The 27,682-nt window shown below is 49.6% G+C and overlaps 2 protein-coding genes across 3 annotated transcripts in view; one reads left to right on the plus strand and one right to left on the minus strand.

Moving 5' to 3' along the window:
• Positions 1-27,044, plus strand: part of Lrrc74a (leucine rich repeat containing 74A) — a 30,832-nt gene extending 3,788 nt beyond the window's left edge. The window contains exons 3-15 of one of the 2 annotated variants that reach the window (XM_037210740.1): positions 3,297-3,469; positions 4,467-4,574; positions 5,234-5,330; positions 8,342-8,391; positions 8,853-8,934; positions 12,238-12,323; positions 12,856-13,050; positions 16,927-17,022; positions 21,035-21,181; positions 24,129-24,236; positions 25,061-25,143; positions 25,333-25,418; positions 26,308-27,044. In XM_037210740.1, coding sequence (XP_037066635.1) covers positions 3,297-3,469; positions 4,467-4,574; positions 5,234-5,330; positions 8,342-8,391; positions 8,853-8,934; positions 12,238-12,323; positions 12,856-13,050; positions 16,927-17,022; positions 21,035-21,181; positions 24,129-24,236; positions 25,061-25,143; positions 25,333-25,345 — 1,238 coding nt within the window. In that variant the 3' untranslated portion in view covers positions 25,346-25,418; positions 26,308-27,044. The remainder of the gene's footprint in view (positions 1-3,296; positions 3,470-4,466; positions 4,575-5,233; positions 5,331-8,341; positions 8,392-8,852; positions 8,935-12,237; positions 12,324-12,855; positions 13,051-16,926; positions 17,023-21,034; positions 21,182-24,128; positions 24,237-25,060; positions 25,144-25,332; positions 25,419-26,307) is intronic. The other variant, XM_037210741.1, reaches the window with a different exon arrangement.
• On the minus strand, positions 26,324-26,831 carry LOC114698960 (40S ribosomal protein S24-like). Its single transcript, XM_037210742.1, has one exon. It carries the CDS (start codon positions 26,808-26,810, stop codon positions 26,412-26,414), a length of 399 nt encoding a protein of 132 aa, XP_037066637.1. The 5' UTR covers positions 26,811-26,831; the 3' UTR covers positions 26,324-26,411.
• Positions 27,045-27,682: the final 638 nt, after the last annotated feature.

Below are 27,682 nucleotides of genomic sequence, written 5' to 3' on the forward strand. Positions count from 1 at the left end.
AAAGTTTTATTCATGGCTCACAGTTTTTTGTGGTGTTGGGGAATCAAGCCAAGGACTCGCATATCTGTGACCTCGTGACTTCACTCTACTGCCGAGCTGCACCACTGGCTGTGACTTATGTTTTAAGAAGACTACGGGCGGCCGTGGCACATGCCTTTAATCCCAGCACTCGGGAGGCTGAGCCAGGCGGATCTCTGTGAGTTCGAGGCCAGCCTGGGCTACAGAGTGAGTTCCAGGAAAGGCACAAAGCTACACAGAGAAATCCTGTCTCGAAAAACCAAAAAAAAAAAAAAAAAAAAAAAAAAAAAAAAAAAAAAAAAGATTTATGCCCTGGGTTCGATCCTCAGCTCTGACAAAGAAGAAGAAGAAGAAGAAGAAGAAGAAGAAGAAGAAGAAGAAGAAGAAGAAGAAGAAGAAGAAGAAGAAGAAGAAGAGAAGAAGAAGAGAAAGAAGAAGAAAGAAGAAGAAGAAGAAGAAGAAGAAGAAGAAGAAGAAGAAGAAGAAGAAGAAGAAGAAGAAGAAGAAGAAGAAGAAGAAGAAGAAGAAGAAGACTAGCTGGGGCTGGAGAGATGGCTCAGTGGACTGGTTGCTCTTCCAGAGGACCCAAGTTCAATTCCTAGCACCCACACGGTAGTGGCTTACCACCAGCTTTAACTCTAATACAAGGGGATCCAGCATCCTCCTCTGCTCTCTGTGGGCACCAGCACACATGGTAGATAGACGTACAAGCAGGCCAAACACCTATACACATAAACTTAAGTGATAGTAATAATAAAAAGCAGTGTTGGTGAAACTAAGATTGGGTTAGAGATTCCTTCGACCATCAAAAGTCAACAGCAATGGGCGACTACTTGACCCTGCAATGCTCTATGAAGGCAGACAGAGGGGCTGGGCCTTTAAATACCGCTTAGGACCAGTCTTTGAATGTGGCCAGCCTGGGAAGGTGACCAAAGGCCTACTGTTCCTGTTTCCTACAAAGGCCTGGGACATAAAACCGCTAGCCTCTCCTCTTAACCAGAGGGATATATCCCCTGGGCTATCTGAAGCTAGTGTCCCCTCTCTTCCCAAACTCCTGGCTCTGGGCTTGGAGTCTACATGAGCGAGATCCAGGACAGGCACCAAAACTACATGGAGAAACCCTGTCTCAGAAAACCAGAAACCAAAACCAAACCAAGGTACAAATGCCTGAGGAATGTCCCCTGAGGTTGACTTCTGGCGAGACTGCGCACAAGCACACACAAACGCAAACACAAACGCACTCGTAAAAGTATGTGTAGAACCATTTCAGTCATTGACAGAAATTATTTTTAATCCCAAGCCAAAACTGATTTAATAACTTGGTTGTGATACTTGAGTCATTGTTGTTTTTTCTGTTGGCACAGAGGCTACGCTTTCATCTGCTGCTGTTTTAGCCAGTAACTGTGGCTCCCCAATTAAAGCCTGCTTCTCCGGCAGCAGCCTGGCTGCTCAGGGCACAGTCTGGCAGGAATTCCGTTCCTGAAGACACCGGCTCTGTCACTGCTACCATATATGGCTTTTAATTAAATGTCTATCGTTCTGTTTATCATTAAGACTCGGGAGTCAGAGGCTGGAGTGAAAACCCGATAGCTCAGAGGAGCAACTAGCTGACCTTCTCTCTTTGCTGACATCTAGGAGAGAGCGTGTCCTTCCCCTTCCCTCCTTAAAAACAAACAAACAAACAAAAAGATGCTAAGTCCTCCTCCCACACACACTATTTGCCTCTCTATTGTCTTCCAGACACCCTACGATTGACTCCTAAGATTACTTTCTGTCAACTCGGCCTCCTGACCCAAGGTTGATTTTATTTAACTAATGCAAACTCAAACTCAGGGTTCACAGTGTGATCAAATATTTTGCAACAAGTTAAACATTGTAGCCAGGTGTATCATCATACACCCTTAATCCCAGTACTTATGAGGTGGAGTCAGGTGGATCTCTGGGAGTTCAAGGCCAGTCTGGTCTATATAGTGAGTTCCAGGACAGACAGAGCAGCTACATAAAAAAGACCCTGTCTCAAAATTAGACAAAAAATTTGGGGGCTGGAGAGATGACTCAGTGGTTAACAGCACTGGCTGCTCTTCCAGAGGTCCTGAGTTCAATTCCCAGCAACCACATGGTGGCTCACAACCATCTGTAATGAGATCTGGCGCCCTCTTCTGGCCTGCAGGGACACATGTAGGCAGAACACTGTATACATAATAAACAAATCTTAAAAAAAAAAAAAAAAAAAAAAAAAAAAAGAATTGGGTGCAGGAGAGGTGGCTCAGCAATTAAGAACACCGGCTGCTCTTCCAGCAGCCCCATGGCAGCTCACAAAGGTCTGTAATTCCAGTTCCAGGGGATCTGACACCCTCACACCAAAGCACATAAAGTAAAATTTAGAAAAAAACTTCAAATATTTTTGTATTGTACTGTAACACAATCACATTATAATCTAATCTAACCCAAAGATATCCTGATTTGATATGTACATACTGAGGAACGGATAGTAGGGAAGTACTAAAAGTCTCTGTTTTTCATAGTTAAACCATGTGGGGTGTTTGTTTGTTGTTTGTTTGTTTTGGTTGGTTTTTTGTTTGTTTGTTTGATTGATTTGGGTTTTTGGTTTTTGAGACAGGGTTTCTCTGTGCCCCGACTATCTTGCGACTCACTCTATAGTTCAGACTGGCCCCAAACTCAGAGATCCTCCTGCCTCTGCCACCCCAGTGCTGGGATTAAAGATGTGCGCCACCGCCGCCTGACTAAACCATGTTTTTACAAGAGGGGGACATTGTATTGTAGTTAAAAAAACAAAAACAAAAACACCAAAAAACTGCCATTCATAATATACAAGAATCTGGAGTCGCAGCCCAGGTGTTTTGGAAGCTGTGGTGTTGTGTAGTGCCGTAGCATGTAAAGGGCTAAGTGTGCGTGCTCTGTTCAGAATGAAGCCTGTGGTGAAGACACACGATGCCACATGGGCGAGCGCAGCCAGAAACACACTGAATTCCTCTCATGTGTGACTGTCAATCAATCTTCCGCCATCACACCTTCAGAAACGCTTTACTGTGGCCACTTCCTTGTGCCCACCACATCTGGTCACACTGTCCTGCATACACATCATCAGCCGCGGCTGGAAAAGCTGAGTTCTAGAGCAGCTGAGTTCTAGAGCACATCCCCACAAGGGCAGATCCCAGGCAGAGGAAAGCCCAAGCGGAAGAGTTACCTCCCCTGGGGCGATTGGGGCTGAGGCAGGCTGGAGGAGACCCCTCATTTCATTCTGACTTTCTCTACAGACACAGAGAAATTCTTCACCATCGGACAGAAGGAGCTGTACCTGGAGGCCTGCAAACTAGTAGGCGTAGTGCCCGCCTCCTACTTCATCCGGAACATGGAGGAGCCCTACATGAACCTCAACCATCATGGGCTGGGCCCCAAGGGCACCAAGGCCATCGCCATAACTCTGGTGGTGAGCATGCTGGCCAACGGAACACATCCGACCTGGTGGAAGAGGCTTAAGGGGGCGGCTGGTTTGACATTCAGAGGGTGCTCTCTTTGGTGTCTAAAGAGCAACTTACCCTGGTCCTTTCTCAGTCACTGGCCATTGCTTTCCCTGTTAGCTCGTGGAAGAGGCTGTACTTTGAGGACTGTGGCCTTTCCTAGTTGGGAAACGAGGCATCAGCCAGCCTGTATGGGCTAGAACCAGGCCCAAGAGTTACTGCAAGTACAAAATGTAGACCTGCATCTCCATTCCAAAGCTGACCTTGGCCATGCATGGAGCCACTACTGAGCCGTTCCATTCAATGCCTGCCTTTCACATTATCGTTTTTAGAAATCATATTGCAGAGTAAATCACATTTTTCCACGTGAATAATATTATCTTTTGGCTTGCCATGACCAAACAAGGACTTGACCTTGAATTCTTCACGGGGGTGGGGGTAGGGTGGGGGTTGATGTCAGGTGACTTCCCATATTGCTCTCCATCATATTCAGGATCCCTCACCGAACATGGCACTCATTGATTCAGCTTGACTGGCTGGCCAGCAAGCCTCAGGGTCCTCCAGTCTCCTTCCCAGCGCTAGGATCACAGGCATGCACCATTACAGGCATGCACCATTACAGGCATGCACCATTATAGGCATGCACCATTACAGGCATGCACCATTACAGGCATGCACCATTATAGGCATGCACCATTACAAGCACGCACCATTACATAACGCCGGTGCTGAGGATCTGAACTCAGATCCTCATGCTCCCCTGGCAAGCACATTACCAGCAGCGCCACGGTCTCAGGAACTCTTCCACACGGCCACACTGGGGGCCAGGCCTCCAACACAGCACCCTCGCACGGTGCCTGGGGTGTTCTAGAGAGAAACCAAGCTCTGGATCAGAGCGGACAGAGAACCACCTTAATCACTCACCAATTCCTTGTCTTTCTTCCTCTCCCACGGTGACGGTCGAAGTCCAACACGACGATCCTCAAACTGGAGCTGGAAGACAACTCCATCATGGACGAGGGCATCCTGAGTCTGATGGAGATGCTGCAGGAGAACTATTACCTGCAGGAGCTGGTAGGGCGGGAGGAGCTGGTAGGGCGGGCGCCCTCCCCCACCAGCCCCTCCTGGCACACCTGGGGACTCAGAACCACTCAAGCCAAGCCAGGGCCCCCCAGCCCAGGCCCAGGTCAGCTTTGGGCTATCTCTAACCAGCCGGTGCAATCCTCCTCTCTAGACACAACTTCTCAGAGGAGGGCCAGGTATCAAGGGCTGGCTCAGGCACTGTACCCTGTGGCTGTGGGAAAACCTGAAGAGCCGTTTCTGGCTGCTCCTTACAAGTCCCCAAATGGAATGGTTTACCCATGCTTTCTTCTTCGGAAAGCGGGGACCTGGTGAGGCGGCTCATTTTCAAATCCTCCAAATGAATACTGCCCCAAGCTTCAAAACAAACAACTGATAGCCTTATCTGAAATACCAGGACTAAACTGAGGGAGTCAGGTGTCATTAAAGACAATATTGGAGAAAAATGAGATTCCATGAGAGACATAAAAGAAGTCAGATTGGGAACACGCTTCCTTGCCTTCCATCTCTCTGTCTTTCTCATTACCTCAATCCTAAGCCTTTTACCCCATCTCACCCCCTCACTCATCCCCTGACCAGTCCCCACCCCCTTGTTTTTGAGGGCCTTTTTTGTGCTATTCTTTCCTCTGTGTGTGTGTGCTCTTACCTCTCAGAACGTGTCCGACAACGACCTTGGTATAGACGGAGCCAGGATCATCTCAGATTTCCTCCAGGAAAACAACTCCTCTCTCTGGAAACTGAAACTTTCAGGTGAGCCCACGGGATGGGAGGGTTGGGGAGAGGAGGGGACGATGCTGGGAACACAGGGAGAGGAGAGCAGAGGATCTCAGGAGAGCAGAGGATCTCAGAACAGCACGCTGCATCTTTCCCTTGCTGGACCAGGCAGCCTTGCCCCTCCAGGGCCACACCAACGTCCTGCTTTCCCCAACAAGCTCTCTTTGCAGTATTCTTGTCTTGGACATCTCCACCTTCTGGGGTCTGCCTGGCTCGTATGCCTCACTCTCTCACTTCACACCTTCACTCCCATGTCATCTTTGAAAGGGACTTCTCTGACTCCAAGCATGACAGGCAATGTCCTATCTATCACCATTACTCTCTGTCCTCTTTCTCCAGCTGTCTTGATGTCTATTAACCACTTGATTACTGCCTGTCTACCTTGAAATGAGTGATGCGCCATCCATGATTGGGGGAACAGGGTCACTTGGAGACTCTAGTACCCAGACACACCCTCACTTGGGTTTGCAGATGCATGCTGTCTGCGGGGCTCTGGAACTTCTAAGTCAGGAAATGAATATAGAGAGTGGTCCTATGCCAAACAGTAGGACCTCTCTGGAGGACAACTCTTTGCCCTGGTGGCTTGGGATTCCCACAGATACGTTTTGGTGCAGGTGGTCCAAAACTGTGAAATTGACAGGGGAAAAAAAAAAAACCTAAAAAGTGGACACTTGCAGTTTCAGAAAATAGAACTCTCAGACACAGACAATGTGTTCACTACTTTTCTGTTTCTGTGATAAAACACTTATGGAAGAAAAATCTCAAGATCAGGAGATGGCTCAGTGGATGAAATGCCTGCTGAGAAAGCACGAGGACCTGAGTTCAAATCCCCAGGACCCGTGTGAAAGCTAGTGGTGTACGTCTGTCACTCCAGATCAGGGGAGGGCAAGAGATGAGCAGACCTGAGGATCTGTGCGAGATGCTAACTCAGAAAATAAGTGCAGGGTAATAGAGGAAGGCATCCATAAACACACACACACACACACACACACACACACACACACACAACACACACAACACACACACACACACAGAGATTTTTTTTAAAAAAGACATTGGTGAATAAATTCAATAGCATATTAGATATAGGTGACTAGAAGTAGTGAAAAGGATATTTTATCTTTGCATTACAGGAAATAAATATGTAGGTAAAAGAATATGAAAGACTGGACAGATCCAGCATGGCTGGTAGGCATTCCAGAAGAAGAGAATGAATAAACAGGAATATTTCAACAAAATCGCTGGTTTTTTTGGCTGTGTGTGTGTGTGTTTCCTGAAGTCTCAGATCCAGAAAGCGTAGTCAGTCGGAAAGGAGCTCAAGGAAAGGAAACAGACACCAGGAGCTGGGGAGATGGCTAAGTGGAGGAAGCACCTGTGTTTGCACCTCCAGAACCCGTGTGGAGGGCTGGCCCGATGGTGCGTCCCTCCAGCTGGGAGGCAGAGGCAGGAGGATCCCGGAAGCTTGCTGGTCAGTTTAGTCAAATCAGTGAGCTCCAGGCTCAGAGCGAGACTCTGTCTCAAAAAACTAGGTGGAGAGCACCTGAGGAAGACACCTGATATCAACCTCTGGCCTACACACACACACACACACACACACACACACACACACACACACACACACACAATCACATACACATACAAAATAACAAAATAAAATTTAAAAAAGAATTCCACACCTGAATTTGTCAATGAAAAAAAAATCCTTTGAGATACGAAGAAGTGTCTTAAAACATCCACATCTTAGAATCCAGAAAAGGAACTAGAATGCTTATCGTTAGTAGAAACTCTCTCATACCTCGGGTACTCCTCTTCAGTTTCACTTGTTTCCCTCCGAGTGCTTTTTCCTCTTTGATAGAATGACTAGACTTATCTCATTCTCTGAACAGTACTCCATGTTGCAGGGAGACAGCATATTTTATAAACACCAGTGGACCGAAGGGACAGTGATGGGTCCTGTCCAGTGTCCCACCCTCTCCATTAATGTTTCCAAGGACTTTCTTGCATGCTCATCTTTTGGGCACATGTTCCAGTATATCCAGATGGACGCCCTAGGGTGTAATGAGTGGATGTAGCCACCTTTGTAAAATCCAAATGTAACTTCTGCGTTTCCCCTTAAAAAGCCTAGAGCCGGTTACAATTCCACCAACGGACCATCTACCTCCCTATCCTACTCCAGCAGGGTATTAACCGAGGTATCTGTGAACCAAACGGTTAAAAGCGTAGGTGGTTGAGGTCACAGTGCAGGGATCAGAATCCCAGCTTCAACACCTTTGTTCAGTTAACTCGTCGTCCTTCTCATGCACGAGCCAAGAACAGCCGCAGACTTCATCTTAGCCGGTGATTCTGAAGGCAGTGGATTACGGTCCAAAGTGCTCAGCGCACCAAGCTGGCATGTTCAAATGCACTAATCACCAGCAGCAGTTCACACTGACGTTGAGATCGTCTTTTCAGACATTTGTCCCGTCGTTTATTTCCTCTTCTATGGAAATGTCAGCTGCTAGATGGGGCTGCTATGACTGTTAAAACTTGTTATTTTTTTTAAACTTTTGGGTGTGGAGTGTTTTGCCTGCATGTGTGTCTGTGCACCACATGTGTGCCTGGTGCCCATGGAGGCCAGGAGAGGGCAGTGGATGCCCTGGAACTAGAGCTACAGATGGCTGTGAGCTGCCATACTGGGAACTGAACCTGGGTCCTCTGGGAGAACAGTCAGTGCTCTTAACCGCTGAGCCATCTCTCCAGTCCGAATGTTAGGCATTCTTACTACACTAAGGATGTTCAGATTTGATGCCAGAGAGGAGGAAGGAGACGGCCAGCAGTCTCCTCCATTCCTTGTGTCTACCTATTGGCTTTAAGCGCTTCATCTTGTGTATGTGTGGGCAGGGGGAGGGGTGACGGTTCCACCCAAGGGAAAGGACCCAGCCGATACGGGAGGGCGAGGGAGCATGGACAGTCCGGAGTGTGCTGCTAATGAAGCATCCTCACTTCAGGAAACAACTTCAAGGAGGAATCCGCTGCACTTTTATGCCAAGCCCTGTCGGTAAGGAGCACGTGAGAATGTCCCTTGGGAATTCTGGGTGACCTGAGAAACACTCTGGGCAAAGGCACTTGCTTGGTTTGGGAAACTAATATGTGTTTGTCCCCTGCAAAAACTTCAGCAAGTCGTAGAGCTTTCTGGGTAACAGTAATTCTTCAAGAAACCATTAACGGTTAAGCCAAAAGAAAAAAAAAATGTGTAGGAAATCATTTGCTTAAGAACCCTAGCCCACTCAATTTCAGGTGCCCAGGAGTCCTCTTTCCTTCTGCCTCAAGGTTAAGTGAAAGTCATGTGATCAAAAGACAAAAATAACCTCTTGTTTGGGCATGACGGCCCATGAACTCAGGAGGCTGAGGGAGAAGGATGGAGAGTTCAAGACCAGCCTGTACTAACTACATAGTGATCTCCTGTCTCAAGATAACTAAGTGGAAGAAAATTAACCTCTCTACAATTTGTTCCTTTAGTCCAATTACCGAATTCGGTCACTGAACCTCAGCCACAACCAATTCTCTGACGTAGGAGGGGAGTACCTGGGACAGATGCTAGGTATGTCCCCCTGGAGGGAAGGGGAGAGGACCTGGGAGAGGACCTGGGCGGAGGGGCTGGGGAGAAGACCACTTCCAGCTCTCCCTTTATGTGTATGGGCCTTTTGCCTGCATGCACGTACGTGAATCACGAGCGTGTCTGATGCCTGTGGAGACCAGATGGGGCACTGGCACTGGATTCCCTGGAACTGGAGTTACAGACAGTTGTGAACCACCACACTGGTGCCAGGAATTGAACCCAGGTCCTCTGAGGGCAGAGCACCCAGTACTCTTAACGGCTGAGCCAGCTCTCCAATCCCTTTCCCTTTCTTACTAACTCAGCCTTCAATGTTTCCTTTGTGGGGTTTGTTTTGGTGGTCCCTCTTTTGATTTGTGTTTTGTTTCTGCTGCTGATGCTGTGTTTTTGTTCTTCAGTTTATTGGTGGGTTTTGTTTTGTTTTGTTTTGTCTTGTTTTTGAAACAGTGTCTCATTGTTATTGAATCCCAGACTGGCCTTGAATTTGAGGTCCTTCTGCTTCCACCTCCCAAGTGTTTGGATCATAGGTATGTGTCCTGAGTGTCCCCATTATAAAAGTGGTGTAAATCAGGCTCAAAATAATAGAGCAAAGCCAACATCTGGATGTGAGAAGCGAAACTTGCCAGTGATGAGATCTTGTAGAAAAGCAGCTTGCGTGAGGGCTGGAGAGATGGCTCAAAGGTTAAGGCTGCTTGCTACTCTTGCAGAGGACCAGAGTTCTGTTCCCAGCACCCAAATCAGGCGGCTCACAAACACATGTAACTCCAACTCCTGAAGACCAACACTTTCTTCTGGCCTCCTTGGGCAGCCACACACACACAGCATACACTCACCCTGATACACACACACACACACACACACACACACACACACACACACACACACACGGATAAACATAAAATAAAGCTCAGGGCTAGAGAGACAGCTCAGCAGTTAAGAGCACTTGCTGTTCCTGGAGGCCCCTAGTCGGACTCGCAGCACCCACGTGGTGATTAACAGTTATCTATAACTCCGCTTCTGTGGAACTCAATGCTCTCTTCTGACCTCCACGGGTACCAAGCATGCATGTGGTACACATACATCCATGCAGGCAAAACATTCATACATAAACAACAATGAGTAAGTCTAATAAAAAATTTTTTAATTACATTCATAAAAAATAAACTAAATAAATCTCTTTTTAAAACAGCAATTGGCTGGTGTTGGGGAGATCAGGATTACTACATGTCACATAACATAAACTGCACCTTAAACTATTCACATATTTTATCGAAACGTATTTAAAACATATACATGATAAAAGATAACAAGATCTTTTGGGAAATTTTCTTATTGTGATTTTTGAGACAGGGTCTCTCTATGGAGCCCTGGCTGTCCCGAAACTTGCTATGTAGATCAGGCTTGTCTTGAACTCACAGAGGACTGCCTGCCTCCACACACAGCTCTACTGTTTTAACTTGGAGTATTGTGTTTGCTTATATGTTTGTTTGAGACAAGATTTCACATAGCTGAGGCTGGCCTCGAACTCCTGCTCTTCCTGCCTCCACCCCTCAAATTCAGGGATCAAAGGCATGCACTACCACGCCTGGCACCCAAGAGCAACTTTAAAGACAAGCAGGCAACAAGGGAGCACACACAGCATTTGTGTCAACACAAGGATTTGCACCACCAGGCAATGTAGGCCGGGTGCCCTAGGGGCTGAGTCCAGGGGAGCCTCAAGAGGTTGGTTAAGGCTTGATCTACCCAGCCAGCTTGGAGGTGACAGACCCTGTCGATCTCTAGGCATGGTGGCATGGGCCTGTAGTCAGTACTACCTGCTTGGGAAACTGAGACTAGAAAGATGTGGGTCCGGGGTGGAGAACAGGCTTGGAGGCTAAGAACACTTGCCCTTGCAGAGGAGGGCTCGGGCTCAACTGTCTACACCCACGTGGTGGCTCACAACCGTGCACGCGTGAGCTGGGCATGACGCAGAGGCAAGCAGACCACCACAAATACATAGCCAGTTCTAGGCCATGTGATGGCTATAGGCCGAGACCTTGTCTAAAGCACAAATAAATTTCATTTATTTTTTATGTGCATTGGTGTTTCGCCTGCATAGATGTTGGTGTGAAGGTGTCAGATCCCCTGGAAGTGGAGTTACCAAAAGTTGTGAGCTGCCGTGGGGGTGCTGGGAATTGAACCCGAGTCCCCTGGAAGAACAGCTAGGACTCCTAACCGCTCTGCCATCTCTCCAGCCCCCCATGAATAAATTTTAAAAGTGTGCTTTCTGTGCAAATCTTGACCCCTAACTATAACTTCCATCTTTGGATAATCATATCCTCAAGTCTCAGTCTCTCTCTCTCTCTCTCTCTCTCTCTCTCTCTCTCAGAGAGAGTCTTATATAGCCGGCCTAGAAGTTGTTTTATATCTGAGGATGACCTTGAACTTCTGGTTTTCCCGACTCTATCCTCTAAGTGCTTAGATTACAGGCATACACCACCATGTCCAATTAACGTGGCTCTGGAGATCCACCCCAAAGCCTCACGTCTGCTAGGCAAGCACTCTGTCAATTGAGTCACACCCTTCAGGGTCCCAGATGAACACTCAAGATATATGTCACTGTATTCGTGACAGCAGGGTAAACATCTATGATGGAGTCCTTCCACAGTCTGCGCTGTCTTCTTCGGTGGCGTCTCAGAGTGCACACCTCTTCAAGAGAAAACATCTGTGGTCACCTGCTGACTGGCTAGATCACGCCACTTGCCCTCTTTTAGAAAAGTGGGACTGTTTTAAGTCATCTTTTTCCCCAGAATTAAAGGTCATCTTTCAATCTTGTGTCTAAGTAACTTACTGAAAATTATCACTGGCCAGGCATGGTGGCATACAAACTTTAATCCCAGCACTTGGGAGGCGTGGATGGATTTCTGTGAGCTCCAGGCCAGCCAGCTTTATATAGTAAGACTCTGTCTTTAAAATTTAAAAAAAAAAAAAAAAAAAAAAAAAAAAAGGGTGGGTGGGTGGAGAGATGGCTGGTTAAGAGCCATCTCTGGTTAAGAGATGGTTAAGAGTACTGACTGCTCTTCCAGAAGACCCGGATTCAATTCCCAGCATCCATATGGCATCTCACAACTGTCTGTCATTTCACTTCCAGGGGACCCGACACCCATGGCAAAACACCAATGCACTTTTAAAATGTTAAGCTGTCAGCTGGGTGTTCTAGCTTGCCTACCCACCTCCAGTGCTGTGGGTCTGAGGCGGGGTCTTGGCGATGTGGGAGATGCTGAGCTGTGTCTCTGTTCTTCCTCCCAGCCCTCAATGTAGGGCTCCAGTCGCTGAACCTGAGCTGGAATCACTTCCACACTCGGGCAGCTTTGGCCCTCTGTAACGGTCTCCGGGTAAGTCACGCTCTAAGAGGTGAGTTCAGCCGCTTCCTTGAGGTCACCACGCATCCGGGTGTGCGGAGCTCTCACCAAGTGTCTTCTGAGTTGTTGGGGTTCCTCCCACGATCCCTGGATGTGCCCTTCTAGTTTATAAATCCTCCCTACTGAGGCCTGAGTAACCGTCTCTAGGGATGCCTTCAGAGGATAGTTCAGTTAAGGGGCAGAGAGACGATCTCGAGAGGACCTGAGATTGAGCCCCGTCTGGAGGGAACGGGAACGATTGTGTACATCCGTCTCGAGAGAAAACCACTGAGCTCTGGGGGAGGAGGGGGGAGGGAAGGTGAGAGAGAGGGTTAGGCTGGGACGGGATGGATTGAGAGTTGTGGGGGGTGACGGTAAGGGCAGAGTATGTTAGGGGTAAGGATAAAGGTTTAGATCGGTTAGGATGAGGGTGGGGGTGAGGCCTGGAGCTGGGCTGGCAGTCAAGGCATTTTCCCTGGGGAGTCTCACTCCACCATGATGCCGGTGCTCTTCCCCTCCCCTGGAGTCTAACGTGACCCTGAAGAAACTGGACGTCTCCATGAACGGCTTCGGGAACGAAGGCGCTCAGGCCCTGTCCGACGTCCTCAGACTCAACAGCTGTCTGATCTACATCGACGTCAGCGGAAACGGCATCACCAATGAGGGAGCCTCCAGAATCAGCAAGGGCCTGGAGGTCAATGAAAGCCTCCAAGTGATGAAGGTAGACTCGCTGAGCTGGCGCCTGGGTGTGCATGTCTGTGTCTGTATGCCACGCGCCTCTCTCTGCCTGTGTGTCCGTGAGTGTGTGTGTGTGTACATATATTTGTATGTGTGTGATCCATCTGTCTGTGTTGTAGGGAAGCAGGGTAGTAGAAGTGGACTGGATAATGCTAGGGAGAATCATCACACACACACACACACACACACACACACACACACACACACACACACACACACACACACCGTACTTCCATGTGCACACGGTGCCCTTGCTATACACCCAGGGCCGCCCCAGCTCTCGGGTGACACGTGTGCTTCTACACAGGTCCCCCCTCGTGCCATCTGGGTCTCTCTTGGGATTTTCTTCCCACTAAGGCCATTTTATGCTTTGGAGATACTAATCCCAGATCCCAGTGGTTTCTGGCACTCCTCTGATCCCCATGAGCCTCTGCAGCCTCAGCTCACCCCTGCTCTTCATGGCTCCCCTGGCCTCCTGTTTCCTCCTCTCCTTCTTAGCACCAGCCACACCCATGCCTGCTCAGCTGCAGAGCATGGCACACAAGCATCCACGACAGCCTGCGACCTCCTGAGTTAGGGGACCGCAGCCAGCACTCTGCTCTCCCTCCGTGCAGAACTCTATACTATGATTCCTGACTATACCCTCACTTGAATGGGAACTCTTCCTCCAGACAAGGATGTTCAGTTTGGCCATGGTCATACCCTTCATACCCAGCATGGTGCTGGACACCCGGCGAATCTGTAGTAAGTGAATGGATGGACGGATTAATATTTCGTTGTAAATTAGCTTACTTGGGGAGACTAATTATGACACAGGCCGTTGGAGAGCTGGAAAAAACAGATGCACGAGAACTTCTGTTCCGAGGTCTTCTCTCTGGGCTCTCTCAAGCCACACCCTGAATCTGATGATGCAATAATTCATTAGTCCGTTGCCCAGTATGGCTGGGTATCTCTGCCAGGTCCACCGTCCAGACGGGAAAACAGAGGCTAAGTGACTCATTCAGACCACATCACTATGAAGAGGGTGGCCGCTTGGATCTGGCTCTCAAGGCCATTCTAACCACCCCACCCCCAAGAGGATGGTGGAGGCATGGAGGGCGTTGGGATCCTTGTTGATGGAGGAGGAGTGGACTTGAGAAAACGGAGAATAAACCTGCTGTCTGAGGTGCCATGAAGGTGACAAGAAGAAGCCAGATTCTGGAAGGGGAAGTATGATAATGGTCAATAGAACCAGACTGGACATCCAGAAGGAAAACTAGACTTCCCAGCTGGGGTGGAATGGAACCACTCAGCTCAGAGAGGCGGTCCAGGCTGTGAGTAACTCAGCCTTAACGTCCGGTGCAGCCAAGGATTGCTGTAAGAACCTGAACCTTTTGAAAGGTCCCATCGACTAAGAAGTAAGGCTGGCAGGATGGCTCAGTGGGTAAAGGCACTACCTGCCGGGCCTAATGACCTGAGTTCAATCCCCAGAACCACATGTTAGAAGGGGAAAAAAAACGACTCCCGAGAACTGTCCTCTGACCTTCACATGCGCGTCATGGCACACATGTATGCACATACATACACACACACACACACACACACAAACACGTACACACACACTAATAAATACACACAGTTTTAAAACATATCCTTTTTTTTTTTTAAGACTTAGAGAGGCCAACTCATACAGATGGACAATGGTTGCCTCTGTCTATTGGAATTAGGTGATTCCAAACATGTTTTTAACTTTTAATCTTCCACAGTGGTCATAGGTAACAAATGGATTTTTAAACTTTAAAAGATGTTTAAAGTGGAGCTGGAGAGATGGCTCAGCGGTTAAGAGCACACACTGCTCTTTCAGAAGGCCTGGGCTCAATTCCCAGCACCCATGTTGGGTGGCTCACAACCACCTGTAACTCCAGCTCCAGGGGCTCTGAAGCTCCCAGCCTCTGTGAAAACACACGCACACACACACACACACACGGAAATAATTTTTTTAAATGTCTTAAATAAAAGAAAATAGTAGAAAAGGAAATTCCCAAAGGAAGTATCTACTGTCCTCCACACTCATACCCCTTCGGTCCCCCGTCTTGGGAAACTAAGAAATCTCCCTGGGAAATGAGTCCCACAAAGTCCAGGTGCCGAGCTGCACAATCACTGGATTTTTCTCACCAGAGAACATCAGAGTCTGGGAAACTGGCACACAGTAAACGCCCTATAAAACCCATGGCTTCCCTCCTAATACAACCACCTGAAGTGGCCTCCCATAGCAACAGCCACCACCCATGCACTGCTTGCCATGCACCGGGCACCTTTTTGAATGCTTTGGCTGCATTATTAGGTTGGGACCCTTGGAACAGCTCCTCCATGGGTACAAAGAGGCCAGGGAGTCAAAGCCAAGGGCAGCTGCCTCCACACTCGCTCTTCCTAATCTCCATCCATGCTTCCGTGGCTCTCGGCCCCCTTGCAATACTAACCTAAGCCCACAAGGCCCACCATGCCGTGACCTTTCCTGGCTCTGTTGCCTCCTCCTCTCTGTTCCCAATTACGGAGCATGTGTTATTGTCCAACGCGCCCCCCCCATGCTGTTTTCTCCAGCGCACCTTCACCCTTGCCTGCTCTTTTCTTCTTCTGTGAATCTTTCCCCAACTCTGCTCCTGATCCCCCTTCAGATATGATTAATTCCCCCCATCCCAGCAAGGCTTTACTCAAGGGTCCTCTACCCATGATGGACCCACCTTTCTTTGCTCCTCAGTATGTATGCATCCCTCTGTCACTGCTGTCCTCACATATCTGATGCCATTTACTTTTCTACCTGTCTTCTCCAACTAGAGTAATGTCATCTGAAGACAGAGCCCTTGTCATGTCTATCTGGGCTTAGCCCACTGGCTAATACACAGCAGGCCTCGATAAATATTTGTTGGAGGGAGCCGGGCGGTGGTGGCGCACGCCTTTAATCCCAGCACTCAGGAGGCAGAGGCAGGCGGATCTCTGTGAGTTCGAGGCCAGCCTGGGCTACCAAGTGAGTTCCAGGAAAGGCGCAAAGCTACACAGAGAAACCCTGTCTCGAAAAACCAAAATATATATATATATATATATATATATATATATATATACACATATATACATATATATACATATATATATTTGTTGGAGGATGGATGTGTTGGGTGGGTGGAGGGTGAGATGGATTGACGTGTAGGTTGGTGGATGGATCAGTAGTAAGGTAAGATGGATGGATGGATGAGTGGATGAATGGATGAGTGGGAGGATGAGTGGATGATGGAAGGATGGATGGATGAGTAGATGGATAGATGAGTGGATGGATGGGTAGTAAGGTAAGATGGACGGATGGATGAATGGAGGATGGAAGGATGGGTGGATGAGTGGATGATGATGGATGAATGGATGAGTAGATAGATAGATGAGTGGATGGATGGATGGATGAGTAGATGGATGAATAGATGGATAGATGAGTGGATGATGGAAGGATAAATGCATGGGTGGATGGATGATAAGAGAGACTGGTGAGTGGATGGGTAGACAAATGGAAGCATAGTGAAATGGATTAATTAGTGCATGTATGCATAGATGGATGGAAGGTAAGGTGAATTGATGAGTAGATGCATGGGTGGGTAATAGATGGACAAAGCGATGAGCTTATGGGTTACGGGTGGGCAGAGTAAATGAACAGACACATGTGTGCTGAGTAGCGGGTGGAAAGATGGAAGGATGTATGGTGGGACAAACGGACAGGAAGAGGTGGAGAGGTCTAGGAGCAGCAGAGAGGTTGTGATTTGGGGAAAGTGAAGCTGTCCTCTAACACAGCCTCTCCTGCCCCATCTCAGGCTCCTCCTGCTGTTCCCTTCCCCCACAGCTTTTCCTGAACCCGATGAGCATGGAGGGGGCAGTGCATCTTATCCTGTCCATCAAGAGGAACACCAAATCCAGGATGGAAGAGCTTGACATCTCTGTAAGTGATCAAATGCCGGTCATTTGCTCCCGGCACAAGCCAATCACCATTCTGCCAGCTGTGTCCCTGACAGGCCCTCCCACACAAGAGGCAAGGGACTAAGTGAGGGGAGTAGCCCTTCAGTGAACATCACCACGATGTGCAATAATGTACTCGATCCTGGGAACCCAGGACATGAGCACCTAAGAGTATTCACGAGGAAAAACCATAGAGAGAGATGGGGGAGGAGGGACCCCAGGACAAAATTTGTACACTACCAAATTTGGTAATAAATGGACTGGGTCCCAGAATGTTCCAGAATCCCAGGATTTTTTTTTCAACCTTGGCTGACCTGGAACTTGCTATTATATAGACCAGGCTGGCCTCAAACTCACAGAAATCTGCCTGCCTCTGCCTGCCAGAGTGCTGGGATTAAAGGCATGTGCCACATACCCAGTCAGAATCCCAGGATTTTTAGGACCCACCTCACAAATGCATTTTTGTTTCACAACTTGTGGCCTAATGTGCTCAGAGCTCTACTTAGAGGTGATCCTTTCCTGAAGGAGGAACGTGAACCAACTAGCCTGCTGCCTGGGACATGGCCAATCATCGCAGGGATGGCAGTTGGTACTAACAACATCCTATACTTTCGACCACTGGTACTTTTTGTCCCAATGTGATTTCAGGGTGCTGGATCCTCAGGCGCTACTCTAAGAGGTTCGTAGAGTATTGTGTTCATTTCCAGAGTGGCTACACCAAAGTACCACAAGCCAGGAAGCTAATACAGGAGAAACGCATTGCCTCTCAGCTCTGGAGACCAGAAATGCAAGATCTAGGTGTGGAGTGGCTGGGTTCCTTCTCCAGACTTGAGAAGGAATCTGCTCCTGACTTCTCTCCCGGCCTCTGCTCTTGCTGGCAGTCATTGACACCCCTTGGCTTGCAGACTTATCACCCCAATCTCTGCCTTCAGCCTCTCATGGCATTTTCCTTGAGTCCACGACCATCTCTAAGCAAAATCTCTTTTTCTTTTTCCTAAGGATTTCATCATATTAGATCAGGGCCCACCCTAATGACCTCAATTTAACTTGCTTATCTCTTACAAAGCCCCTATTTCCAAATGGGGCCACATCTATGGGATAAGACCTGAAACCCACTTGGTGTGGTGGCCTGTGCCTTTAATCCTAGCACTTTTGGAGGCAGAGGCAGGTGGATCTCTTTGAGTTCAAGGCCAGCCTGGTCTACACAGTGAGTTCCAAGACAGCCAGAGCTATACAGTGACACCCTCAAAAAAAAAAAAAAAAAAAAAAAGCAAAAGGGACTTCAATGCCCTTGGAGGGTATGGAACAGTTTTATTTCTGTTGCATAACACTCTGACGAAAAGCCAACGAGGAAAGAGAAGCTTATTCCAGGTTACAGTCCATCACAACAGACAAGTCACAGAGTCAAGAGCTCGAAGCCGGTCACATCACATCCATAGTCAAGAGCAGAGAGAACTGAGTACATGCATGCTTGCAGGCCTAGTGCTTGGCTAGCCCTCTCTACCCTTATACAGCCCAGGTCCCCCATCCAGGGAATGGTCTGTGGGTCTTCCCACATCAGTCAAGGCAATCAAGACAATCCAGCACCGAGATGCCCACAAGCCAACCTGATGCAGCCAATCCCTCCTGCGGATCTTCTTCCCCAACGACTCTCAGGTTGTGGCTAATCGACATTTAAAACTAACCATCATGATGCCAGGCAGTGGTGTGGCACGCCTTTAATCCCAGCACTCGGGAGGCAGAGGCAGGCGGATCGCTGAGTTTGAGGCCAGCCTGGACTGCAGAGTGAGTTTCAGGACAGCCAGGGCTACAAAGAGAAACCCTGTCTCAAAAAAAACAAAACAAAACATAAAACAACTAACCATCCTGAACGTGGGGGTGCAGACTCGGTCTGTAGCACATCCTTTCCCTCATTTCCCACGTCACCTACAAGAAACCTGAAGCACAGCCATTGGGTCATTTGCCCAGGACCCACAGCAAATGAGAAACACCTAGGAGAAAGCCAGGGCCCCGCCTCCTTCTCTAGTTCCGTGAAGGCAGCGATGTGAGAGTATCTTCCTTCCCCTAATGCTTCACAGTGATGTGCCGTAAGATTTCCCCTCATGCTTGCAGTTATCTGAGTCATGATGTTTTGAATATCTGCAGCTGAATGCTTCTCCACTTGAAGCCACTGACGCGCTCGCTCTTCTTTCTCTTTGCTCCGTCACCCACCCCTCCCTGCCCCTCCTGCTCCTGAGTCTTTCTCCTCAGGGGCCCCATCTCTCCACACTCTAGCCTTGACTGTCCCTGGATACAATGCCCCTCAGCCCCAACCCACACTGCCCCAGAGTCTCAGCCACATTCACATTTCATAACCATTTGCCCACCTGACTCCTGCAGGCAGGGGGCGTGGCCCCAGGCTTGGTACACTTGAGGAAACCTTAGAAATGCGCTGCTTAGGGGTCCGTGAGCCATGCATAACGGCCATTAAACCTGTCTGCCAGAGCCAATAGACAGAGTTAGCCAGTTTGTCTTCTTCTGATACTGTGACGCAGTGATTGAAGCCACGGTGTTCTAAAGAAAGGATTGCTATTTAGTTCACCACTCCAGAGGCCGAATGACCTGGTAGCATGGCACCAGCTCTGGTGAAGGCCCTTCTGATCACCTTACCTTACACAAGAAGGCATCACAGAGGTCTTGCACAGGGAAAGGAAAGGATACTGCATGGAGAGACAGGAAGCCAAGGACTCAGTCTCCTTTCCTTCTTGAACTAACAGGTCCCCTGAGCATGACACCTGTTCCTGTGAGGGCAGTGTCCCCAGCGACCCAAGCTCCTCCCACTAGGCCTCTGAAAGGTTCCATCACTACTCACACTGCCCTGGGGACCAAGTGTCCTACCCTCTTGTCAATGATGATGCCATGACTCTAACCGTACTGGAATTCCTGCTTTGTAGATACTCCTAAGACCAGAGTATCTGCAAAACCTTCAGCCCTTAAGCATGAGTTCAATCCTTTGAAAAGGCAAAAGGGGACTCAGAACCACACCCGAAGAAAGATGAGGGTCGTCTAGCTAATGGAGAACAGGCTAGATCGCTCTTCCAAACCACATGCACTCTCCATGTCCTGGGTGCCAGCTCTGACTTCTTCCAAAAGAGGAGTTTCCAGTTCGCTGTGAGCCGTAGCAGGATGGTTGGCACTGGGGATCCTGGGTACCTGCTCTGAAGGACAACATTCACATAGATGTGGACAGGTCAGGGTATCTGTGTATGGACCACCCTCTGCCCATCAAATGGGGCCACTTAAAGTTATCGCCTCAGAAAAGAGCTGACTCCGTAGCATGTTGCAAACAAGCCACCCAAACACAATGAAAACATCTAAACAAAATCTCCTAGGAGATCTGAGCAGACTGACACATGCTTATAATCCCAGTGTTCAGGGGGCTAAGGCAGAAGGGTCACTGTGAGTTCAAAACCGACCCATGCTTCTTAGTGAGTTCAAGGCCGGTCCAGGCTACAAAGTAAGACCACCACACACACACACACACACACACACACACACACACACACACACACACACCTGGGAAACTTACAAATCAAGTCACAAGCTCCATAACACCAGAACAGCCCTGAGGATGTAGCTAAGTTCTACTTGTCTAGCATGCACCAAGTCTTGGATTGCATGCCTACCACCCCATAAAACTGGCCATAGTGACACATGCCTGTAATCTCAGCATTGAGAGATGAAAACAGGAGAATCACCATGAGTCCAAGGCCAGCCTGGGTGACATCCAAGGCTGTATTAGATTATAGAATGAGACCCTGCCTCAAAAAGTAACCCATGACACAAGTCAGTCCCACGCTAGAAAACACCAGAAACCACGCCAGTTCAGAAGCAGAACGTACCAGAGGGACCAATGCTCCTGAACTTGGCTTGGGTGGGAGGGACGGGTACTCGAGTCGGCCGGCACACGGCACAGTGACATCACCTCCACCGTGGCCCCTCTCTCCTTGCTGCAGAACATTCTGGTAACAGAGCAGTTTGTAAGAGTCCTGGATGGGGTCTGTGCCCTTCACCCCCAGCTGGATGTGGTGTACAAGGGATTACAGGGTCTCTCCAGCAAGAGAACCACCTCTCTGTGGACCAATCCCATGAAACTGATCCAGGTGAGCTCCTCCCCCTTAAAGATTTAGAAAACCCTGGAGGAAGCTGCCACATGGTCCCAAATCACCCACCCAGCACTGGCTCTGCCTGGGTGTCAATGTGATCCTTCCTAATAAGGTTCCTTGCAGTGGAGACCTGAACTATTGCCCTTGGATACTGGGTCACTGGACACTGCTTCTTACCCCAAAGGAGAGAAAAACTGAGATGTTGGGGGGGGGGGCGGGTGAAGGCACAGGATAGAGTCTGCTACCTGAGACCTGCCTTTTACTAATGTGCCTCCAAAGGCAAGCCACGGAGGCCTTCAGTGCCTCAGTCTTTTCACCTGTAAAATGGGAAGAGACGAGAAGGGTGGCTGTGAAGACTGAACTACTTAATAGGTATAAGGTGCTCAGAGTAAGGCCTGGACATAATAAGCACCCTGGGCTTGCAGCTTCTAAGACTGGATGCCGAGTCATCCCACGCTTAGCAGAGTCCTTTATTTCTGGGCACACACCCGGCAAGCCCTCTCTTAGTGTGTCTCCAGAAAATCACAAGTAGGTACAAGGGTGAAATTTTAAAAACCAAGCGAATATTGACGCTGAAAGGAACTTTGCATCCCTGGTCTGGTGTCTCTCAGGCGTGGCTGCACCTCTGGGGGCCGCCATCTGGGGGTACTATGCTAATGCAGTTTCTGGGGTGTGTCCCCCCCCCACCTCAGGCTGTTTCTGGCCTCTGATTGGTCGGTTCCGTTCCTCTGTTTCCAAAACTAAATCTAAAAAGGTCTTCCATGAAAATTATTATGTGCAAAGTTCTAGAAGGCAAAAGGTATCAGCTTTCTTCAGGAAGAAGACTCCAATGAAACCAGGGGGAGATGGGTTTTTAGAAGGGAAGCCGGATGCAGAGCGAGGGTCCCACTTCTTGTTTTTAAAGAATATAGAAATGTGGGCTGGAGAGATGGCTCAGAGGTCAAGAGCACTGGCTGTTCCTCCAGAGGTCCTGAGCAACCATATGGTGGCTCACAACCATCTGTAATGAGATGTGGCGCCCCCTTCTGGAACACTGTATACATAATAAATATTTAAAAAAAAAAAAAAAAGAATAGAAATGGAGAGTGGCAAGCTGGACAGTGGTGGCACACGCCTTTAATCCCAGCACTCGGGAAGCAAAGGCAAATGGATCTCTGAGTTGGAGGCCAGCCTGGTCTAAAGAGTGAGTTCCAGGATAGTCAGGGCTACTCAGAGAAATCCTATCTTGAAAAAAAAAAAAAAGCAAAATAAAAAAGAAATGGAGAAAGACCCTGAGCCAGATGCCGCTGGATCTCAGGAACAGCAAAATAAATAATAAATTTAAATTTGAGTGTAAACCTCAAGTGGTGGTGCAGACCTGCCATCCCAGTACTCAGGGTGCCTGCCTAGGCTACAGAGTGGCCAGCCTGGGCAACTTAAAGAGACCCTGTATCAAAATACTAAATCAAAAGAGGACTAGCTGAGGATGCAGCTCAGTGGCAATTCATTTGTTTAACATGTGTGAGGTCCCAGGTTCAATCCTCAGCACCGCAAAGAAAAAGAGAGTGTAGCGGGGAAGAAATCTTCAGGTAGAGATGAAATAAGACATCTGTGTACACTACGGTTGGAAAGAGGCAACCAGGTGGCTGGGAAGATGGGACAGATTCAGGAGTGACCAAAAGAAAAGAAAATGTCACAGGAGAAACAGGACGAAAGTGAGCATGGCCACCAAACTTCGCCCGAATTCCAAGTAAAGACACCCCAGGATGAGCCAAGAGAAAAGGAGGGCTTCCTGGCAGAGGTGGGGCTGGGGAGGATCCCAGAAGAATATAGGAAGGACCAGAGTGAGCACAGAGCCTGGAAGGCGGTTCCAGCAAGAGGGCTTCTGCCGGCAGAGCAGGAAGGGTTTACGCACGGAGTGCAGGCAGCCTTCGGGGGCACTGGAGGCAGCGGAACCACGTCAGTCCAGCTGCGGAATCCTGGGACTCAGACTCAGAAAGAAGCCTGAAAGGCAAAGCTGGCCAGAAAGGAGGCTGACCCAGACGTAATTGGTATCTTCAGATTTCAGACCTTGCGTTGGGGTTTAATTCCGTCTGGCGCAGGGGGCCAAGGGAACTGTTGAGCCCTGGAAACGGTGTAAATCCGCCAGGACTAACCAGCTGTCTTTCTGACCATGGGGTGTGACTTGAGAGGATACAAACAGAAATGCTGCTTTTTTTTTTTTTTTTTTTTTTTTTTTTTTTTTTTTTGGTTTTTCGAGAAAGGGTTTCTCTGTGTAGCTTTGCGCCTTTCCTGGGACTCACTTGGTAGCCCAGGCTGGCCTCGAACTCACAGAGATCCGCCTGGCTCTGCCTCCCAAGTGCTGGGATTAAAGGCGTGCAACACCACCGCCCGGCCCAGAAATGCTGCTTTTAAGGCTTCCTGGCAAAGCACTTCTCCATGGGTACATTTGTGGGGGTGGGGGGCTGTGAGAACCCTAGGTGTGCCTCGAGCCCATCCAACCAATCACGCGGCAGTTGTGTGACCTCCCAGCTGAGAGAAGCCCCACCCACCAGCCGCAGAGCCCCAAAAGCGCAGGGTGTTGATGGAGCTCATTTCAAAGCTTAATAATAAACTTCGATCTGGTCGCCACGGGGCACCCGTGAGACCAGGGGCTGCTCAGCAGCTTTGGTGTCCGTCTGTGAAGTCGGGGAGTGGACGGGATGAGTGGAGCCTCTGTTGGGTTGGGGTGAGGCTGCCGGGGAATTAGACAAATACAGGCGCCATCGGCTCCTCGCCTGCACTTGGTGCTCGCTCTAAAGCCGTGGTGAAAGGACAGATGGCCTCAAGCTGGAGCTGCCGTCTCCCATTCCCCTGGGACGTCTGGGTCCAGGAGTTTGGGCCACCCTTTGGAGGGACGAGGAGGGAGGTGTGATAGCCATAATAAAGCCAAGCGTTTGCTCCTGGCACCTCCTGCTCCTCTCAGAACTACACAGACCAGCAGAAGATCTCAATTGTGGAGTTCTTCAAGAACTTGAATCCGTCGCAGTCAATGACAATGCCTGTGGGGGAGTTCCGGAAAGCCATGATACAGGTGTGCTGACTCCCGGGGCCTCTGGGTAATGTGGGGTGGGGGAGTGGACAGGCTTGCATTTCACACTGCCCTGTAAGGTCGGCTGAGGGCACTGCCCTCATTCATCTTGACTCGGAGGGGAACTCAACACCTCCCTCAACCCCCTGCCCACATCTGTCACGTGGCTCGATACCACGCCTCACTCCGGACGCATACGTTCATCTCAGAGCCCCACCCCTACCCCCAACCCCCACCCCCGCCCCGTAGCGTTTGGCTCCTAGGAAGATGAAAAGTAAAGATGGGGGAAATGGCCATTTCCCCGCGGCTCCCACACTCGGCCTTCAACGTCACCAACTTCTGGGCCCCCACGGTCCCTCTTACCAACACAGTGAATGGAATGGAGGTCCCCTGAGATGTATGCACGAAGGGATCAATTGTGACAACATCCTGGGAAGGCCTTGTGGGGAAGGGTCTGGGGCCCGGGCAGGGATGAATGCCTTAACACCCAGACCCATAGGGCAAGAGGGCTGGCCAGGGCTAGGTATCTGAGAGCAAGAATGGCCTTCACATGGTGACGAGTCCAGCTCCTGTCCACCTCAGCAGGCCACGAATTGCTCCTGGATCCTGAGTCCTTGTCCCTCCCCGGAAGTAGGGGGTCCTGTGGAGGCAAGGCAATGCCATGGGAAGCGGCTGCCTCTGGTACCTCCCTGTGGTAGGTACAGTCATCTGTACCTCTGAGCCCTCAACGGCCACCAGTGGTCCCAAGAGTGAGACATTATGGGGGGGGGGGTCACTGTGTGTGAAGGAGCAGAGGACCCCATAACACATTCCACCCACCTTCTCAGCAAAACAAGGTCCCCATCAACCGGTACCAGGTCAGGGAGCTCGTGAAGAAGCTGAACGAGAAGAACGGTATGGTGGACTTCAGGTGAGCATGGCCCTCAGCCCGTCCCCCCTGCTTGCCAAAGGACCCCTAGCGGGATGGGCGTCAGCCCCAGGCCCCTGCCATCTGCCTTCTGTGTTCTGTGAGATAGAGGAGACTATTTACAGTATCCCAGAGGCCTCGTCCCAGAGCCCACGGCCAGGCCCCACGGTCCACCTTCCTTCTCCTCCTCAGCTCACTGACGTAGCAAGACTTGAGGAAGAGCCTGGGACCCGTGCCCGAGGAACTCCAGCCCCCATGACAACATCCAGGCCTCCAAGGTGAGGACAGGGGTGACTGGGGGGGTGTCGGTACACAGGGGACCACGGGAGGCATCACTTGGGTGGGACGTCAGCTAGGTCTGGCAAGACGGGTAGACACGTGCCACGTTTCCGTTATAGAGGTGGAGGACAACTTGTGGAAGTAAGTCCACCATTTCCGTGACATGGATTCTGAGGACCAAATTCAGGTGGTCAGGCTTCTGGCAAGGGCCACTAACTGCTGAGCCATCTCCCTGGCCATCTGGTTTGTGCGTGTGCGCGCACACATGTATGCATGCAAGTGTGTGTGCGTGCACATGTGTGTGCACGTACGTGTGGCAGCCAGAGGGTTGGCATCTTCATCTACTGCTCTCTGCCCTAATGTCTGAAACAGTGCCTCTCAGCCGGGCGGTGGTGGCGCACGCCTTTAATCCCAGCACTGGGGGGGGGGGGTGCAGAGCCAGGCTGAACTCTGTGAGTTCGAGGCCAGCCTGGGCTACCAAGTGAGTCCCAGGAAAGGAGCAAAGCTAGACAGAGAAACCCTGTCTCGAAAAACAAAACAAAAAAGAAAAAGAGAAAGAAAGAGAGAGAGAAGAGAGAGAGAGAGAGAGAGAGAGAGAGAGAAGAAAGAAAAAAGAAAGAGAAAAGAAAGAAAAAAGAAAGAAAGAAAGAAAGAAAGAAACAGTGTCTCTCACTGAAGGTGGAGCTCACGATTGGCTAGATGGACTGGCCAGTGAGCTTCCTACCCCAGCTCTAAGCACTGGACACCATCACATGGGCTTTTATGTATCCGGGATCTGAACTCAGGTCCTCACATTTGCAGGGCAGGTACCTTAACACTTCCCCAGCCCAGCATTCCCTTATTCCCTTACCTTTCAAACCAGTTTCTTTCTTTTTTTTTTTTTTCCAGACACCTAAGCTTTCAGTTTATTTGTTCTCTCTGAAACTGTCTGCCCATCAACCGCAGATCAAATCACCGCAGATCAAATCACCGCAGATCAAATCACCGCAGATCTACTCCTTTGGCTTTTGCCCAGCACCAGCGCTGGCCTTTGCCGTGCCCCTGACCTTCTTCATTCTGTTCTCGCGCTCCTTCCGCTGTTCCCGGGAGATCTTCTTCTCATAGAGGCTGTGTTTTGCCAGTCTGTGTCTGGGCTCCTTCTTCTTAGCATAATCTAGAGAATCATAGATCATGCCCAAGCCAGCTGTTTTGCCGCAAACAAAGTGGGTCCTGAATGCGAACACAGAGATGACATCTGGTGTGGTTTTGTACATTTTGGCTAGCTTCTCCCGAATTTCAGTCTTTGGTACTGCTGCCTTCCCCGGGTGAAGGACGTCGATCACCATCTGTTTCCTCTGAAGCAGACGGTTAGTCATGGACCTCCTGGTTGGGATCGTTACTGTGTCATTCATGATGGCTACGGGGCCCGAGCTGCACCGGAGGAAAAGAGGACTGCTCTCTGCCCTCAAACCAGTTTCTTAAAGGCCTGGAAGTCACAACAGCCAGTCCGGTCTGGACAGAAACTCCAGCGAGAGAAGTCCTGGCATGTTGTGGTGGCTGTGAGGAAATTCAACCAAAGGTCAGACGGACAGATGCCGTGAGCAGAGCTAAGTGTGAGCAAATAAAGTCTGGCTTGGTTCTGGGCATCTCTGTGCTGCTGAGTCTGTTCCCTTCCTTGGGGTGGGGGAACACTCAGGGTTTAGTGACGTCACAGGGACGCGGTCTAAGTGGTCTCGTTTAGAGCCACAGCGACTAACTGGGAAGGCAGGATTGCTAGACAGAAGGAAGGGAGTCACAGAGGTTAGGTCACAGAAGCAGTGGCCATGGTCAGTGTAAGCTCAGTCAGGGGCAAGACTGGAGGCAGTGTGAGGAGAAAGAGACACTGAAGAAGCAAGGGTCCTTCGGAAGGAACTTTGTGGGGCCACAGGGAAGGACCCTGGGCTAAGAGACCCAGAGACTCCACATCTGTCTAGTCCAACCTCAGCACACCACAGCCTGGTCCCTTGACCTTGGAGCCTCAGGGGTCTCGCCTGAGTAATGGAACAGTGAACAGGAAACTTTCTCAGTCTGTTCCAGAGCTCATCCCTCTGTGTCGCATTAAAAAAATTCCTTGAGAGGGCCAGCGAGATGGCTCAGGTGACAAGGGGACTTGCCGCCCACGCTTACCTGAATCCAATCCTGGAATCCACGATGGAAAGAAAACTCCTGAAGGTTGCCCTTTGACCTGCGTGTGAACGCTATGGCGCAGAAGCGCTCCTGCTCCCCCCCCCTCTCTCTCTGTCTT

The sequence above is a fragment of the Peromyscus leucopus genome, chromosome 14 (genome assembly GCF_004664715.2).
Source record: "Peromyscus leucopus breed LL Stock chromosome 14, UCI_PerLeu_2.1, whole genome shotgun sequence".
Classification (NCBI taxonomy): domain Eukaryota; kingdom Metazoa; phylum Chordata; class Mammalia; order Rodentia; family Cricetidae; genus Peromyscus; species Peromyscus leucopus.

Bases quoted from the DNA above. Each gene is read 5' to 3' on its own strand.
- LOC114698960 (XM_037210742.1), bottom strand. From the start codon at position 26,810: ATGAATGACACAGTAACGATCCCAACCAGGAGGTCCATGACTAACCGT.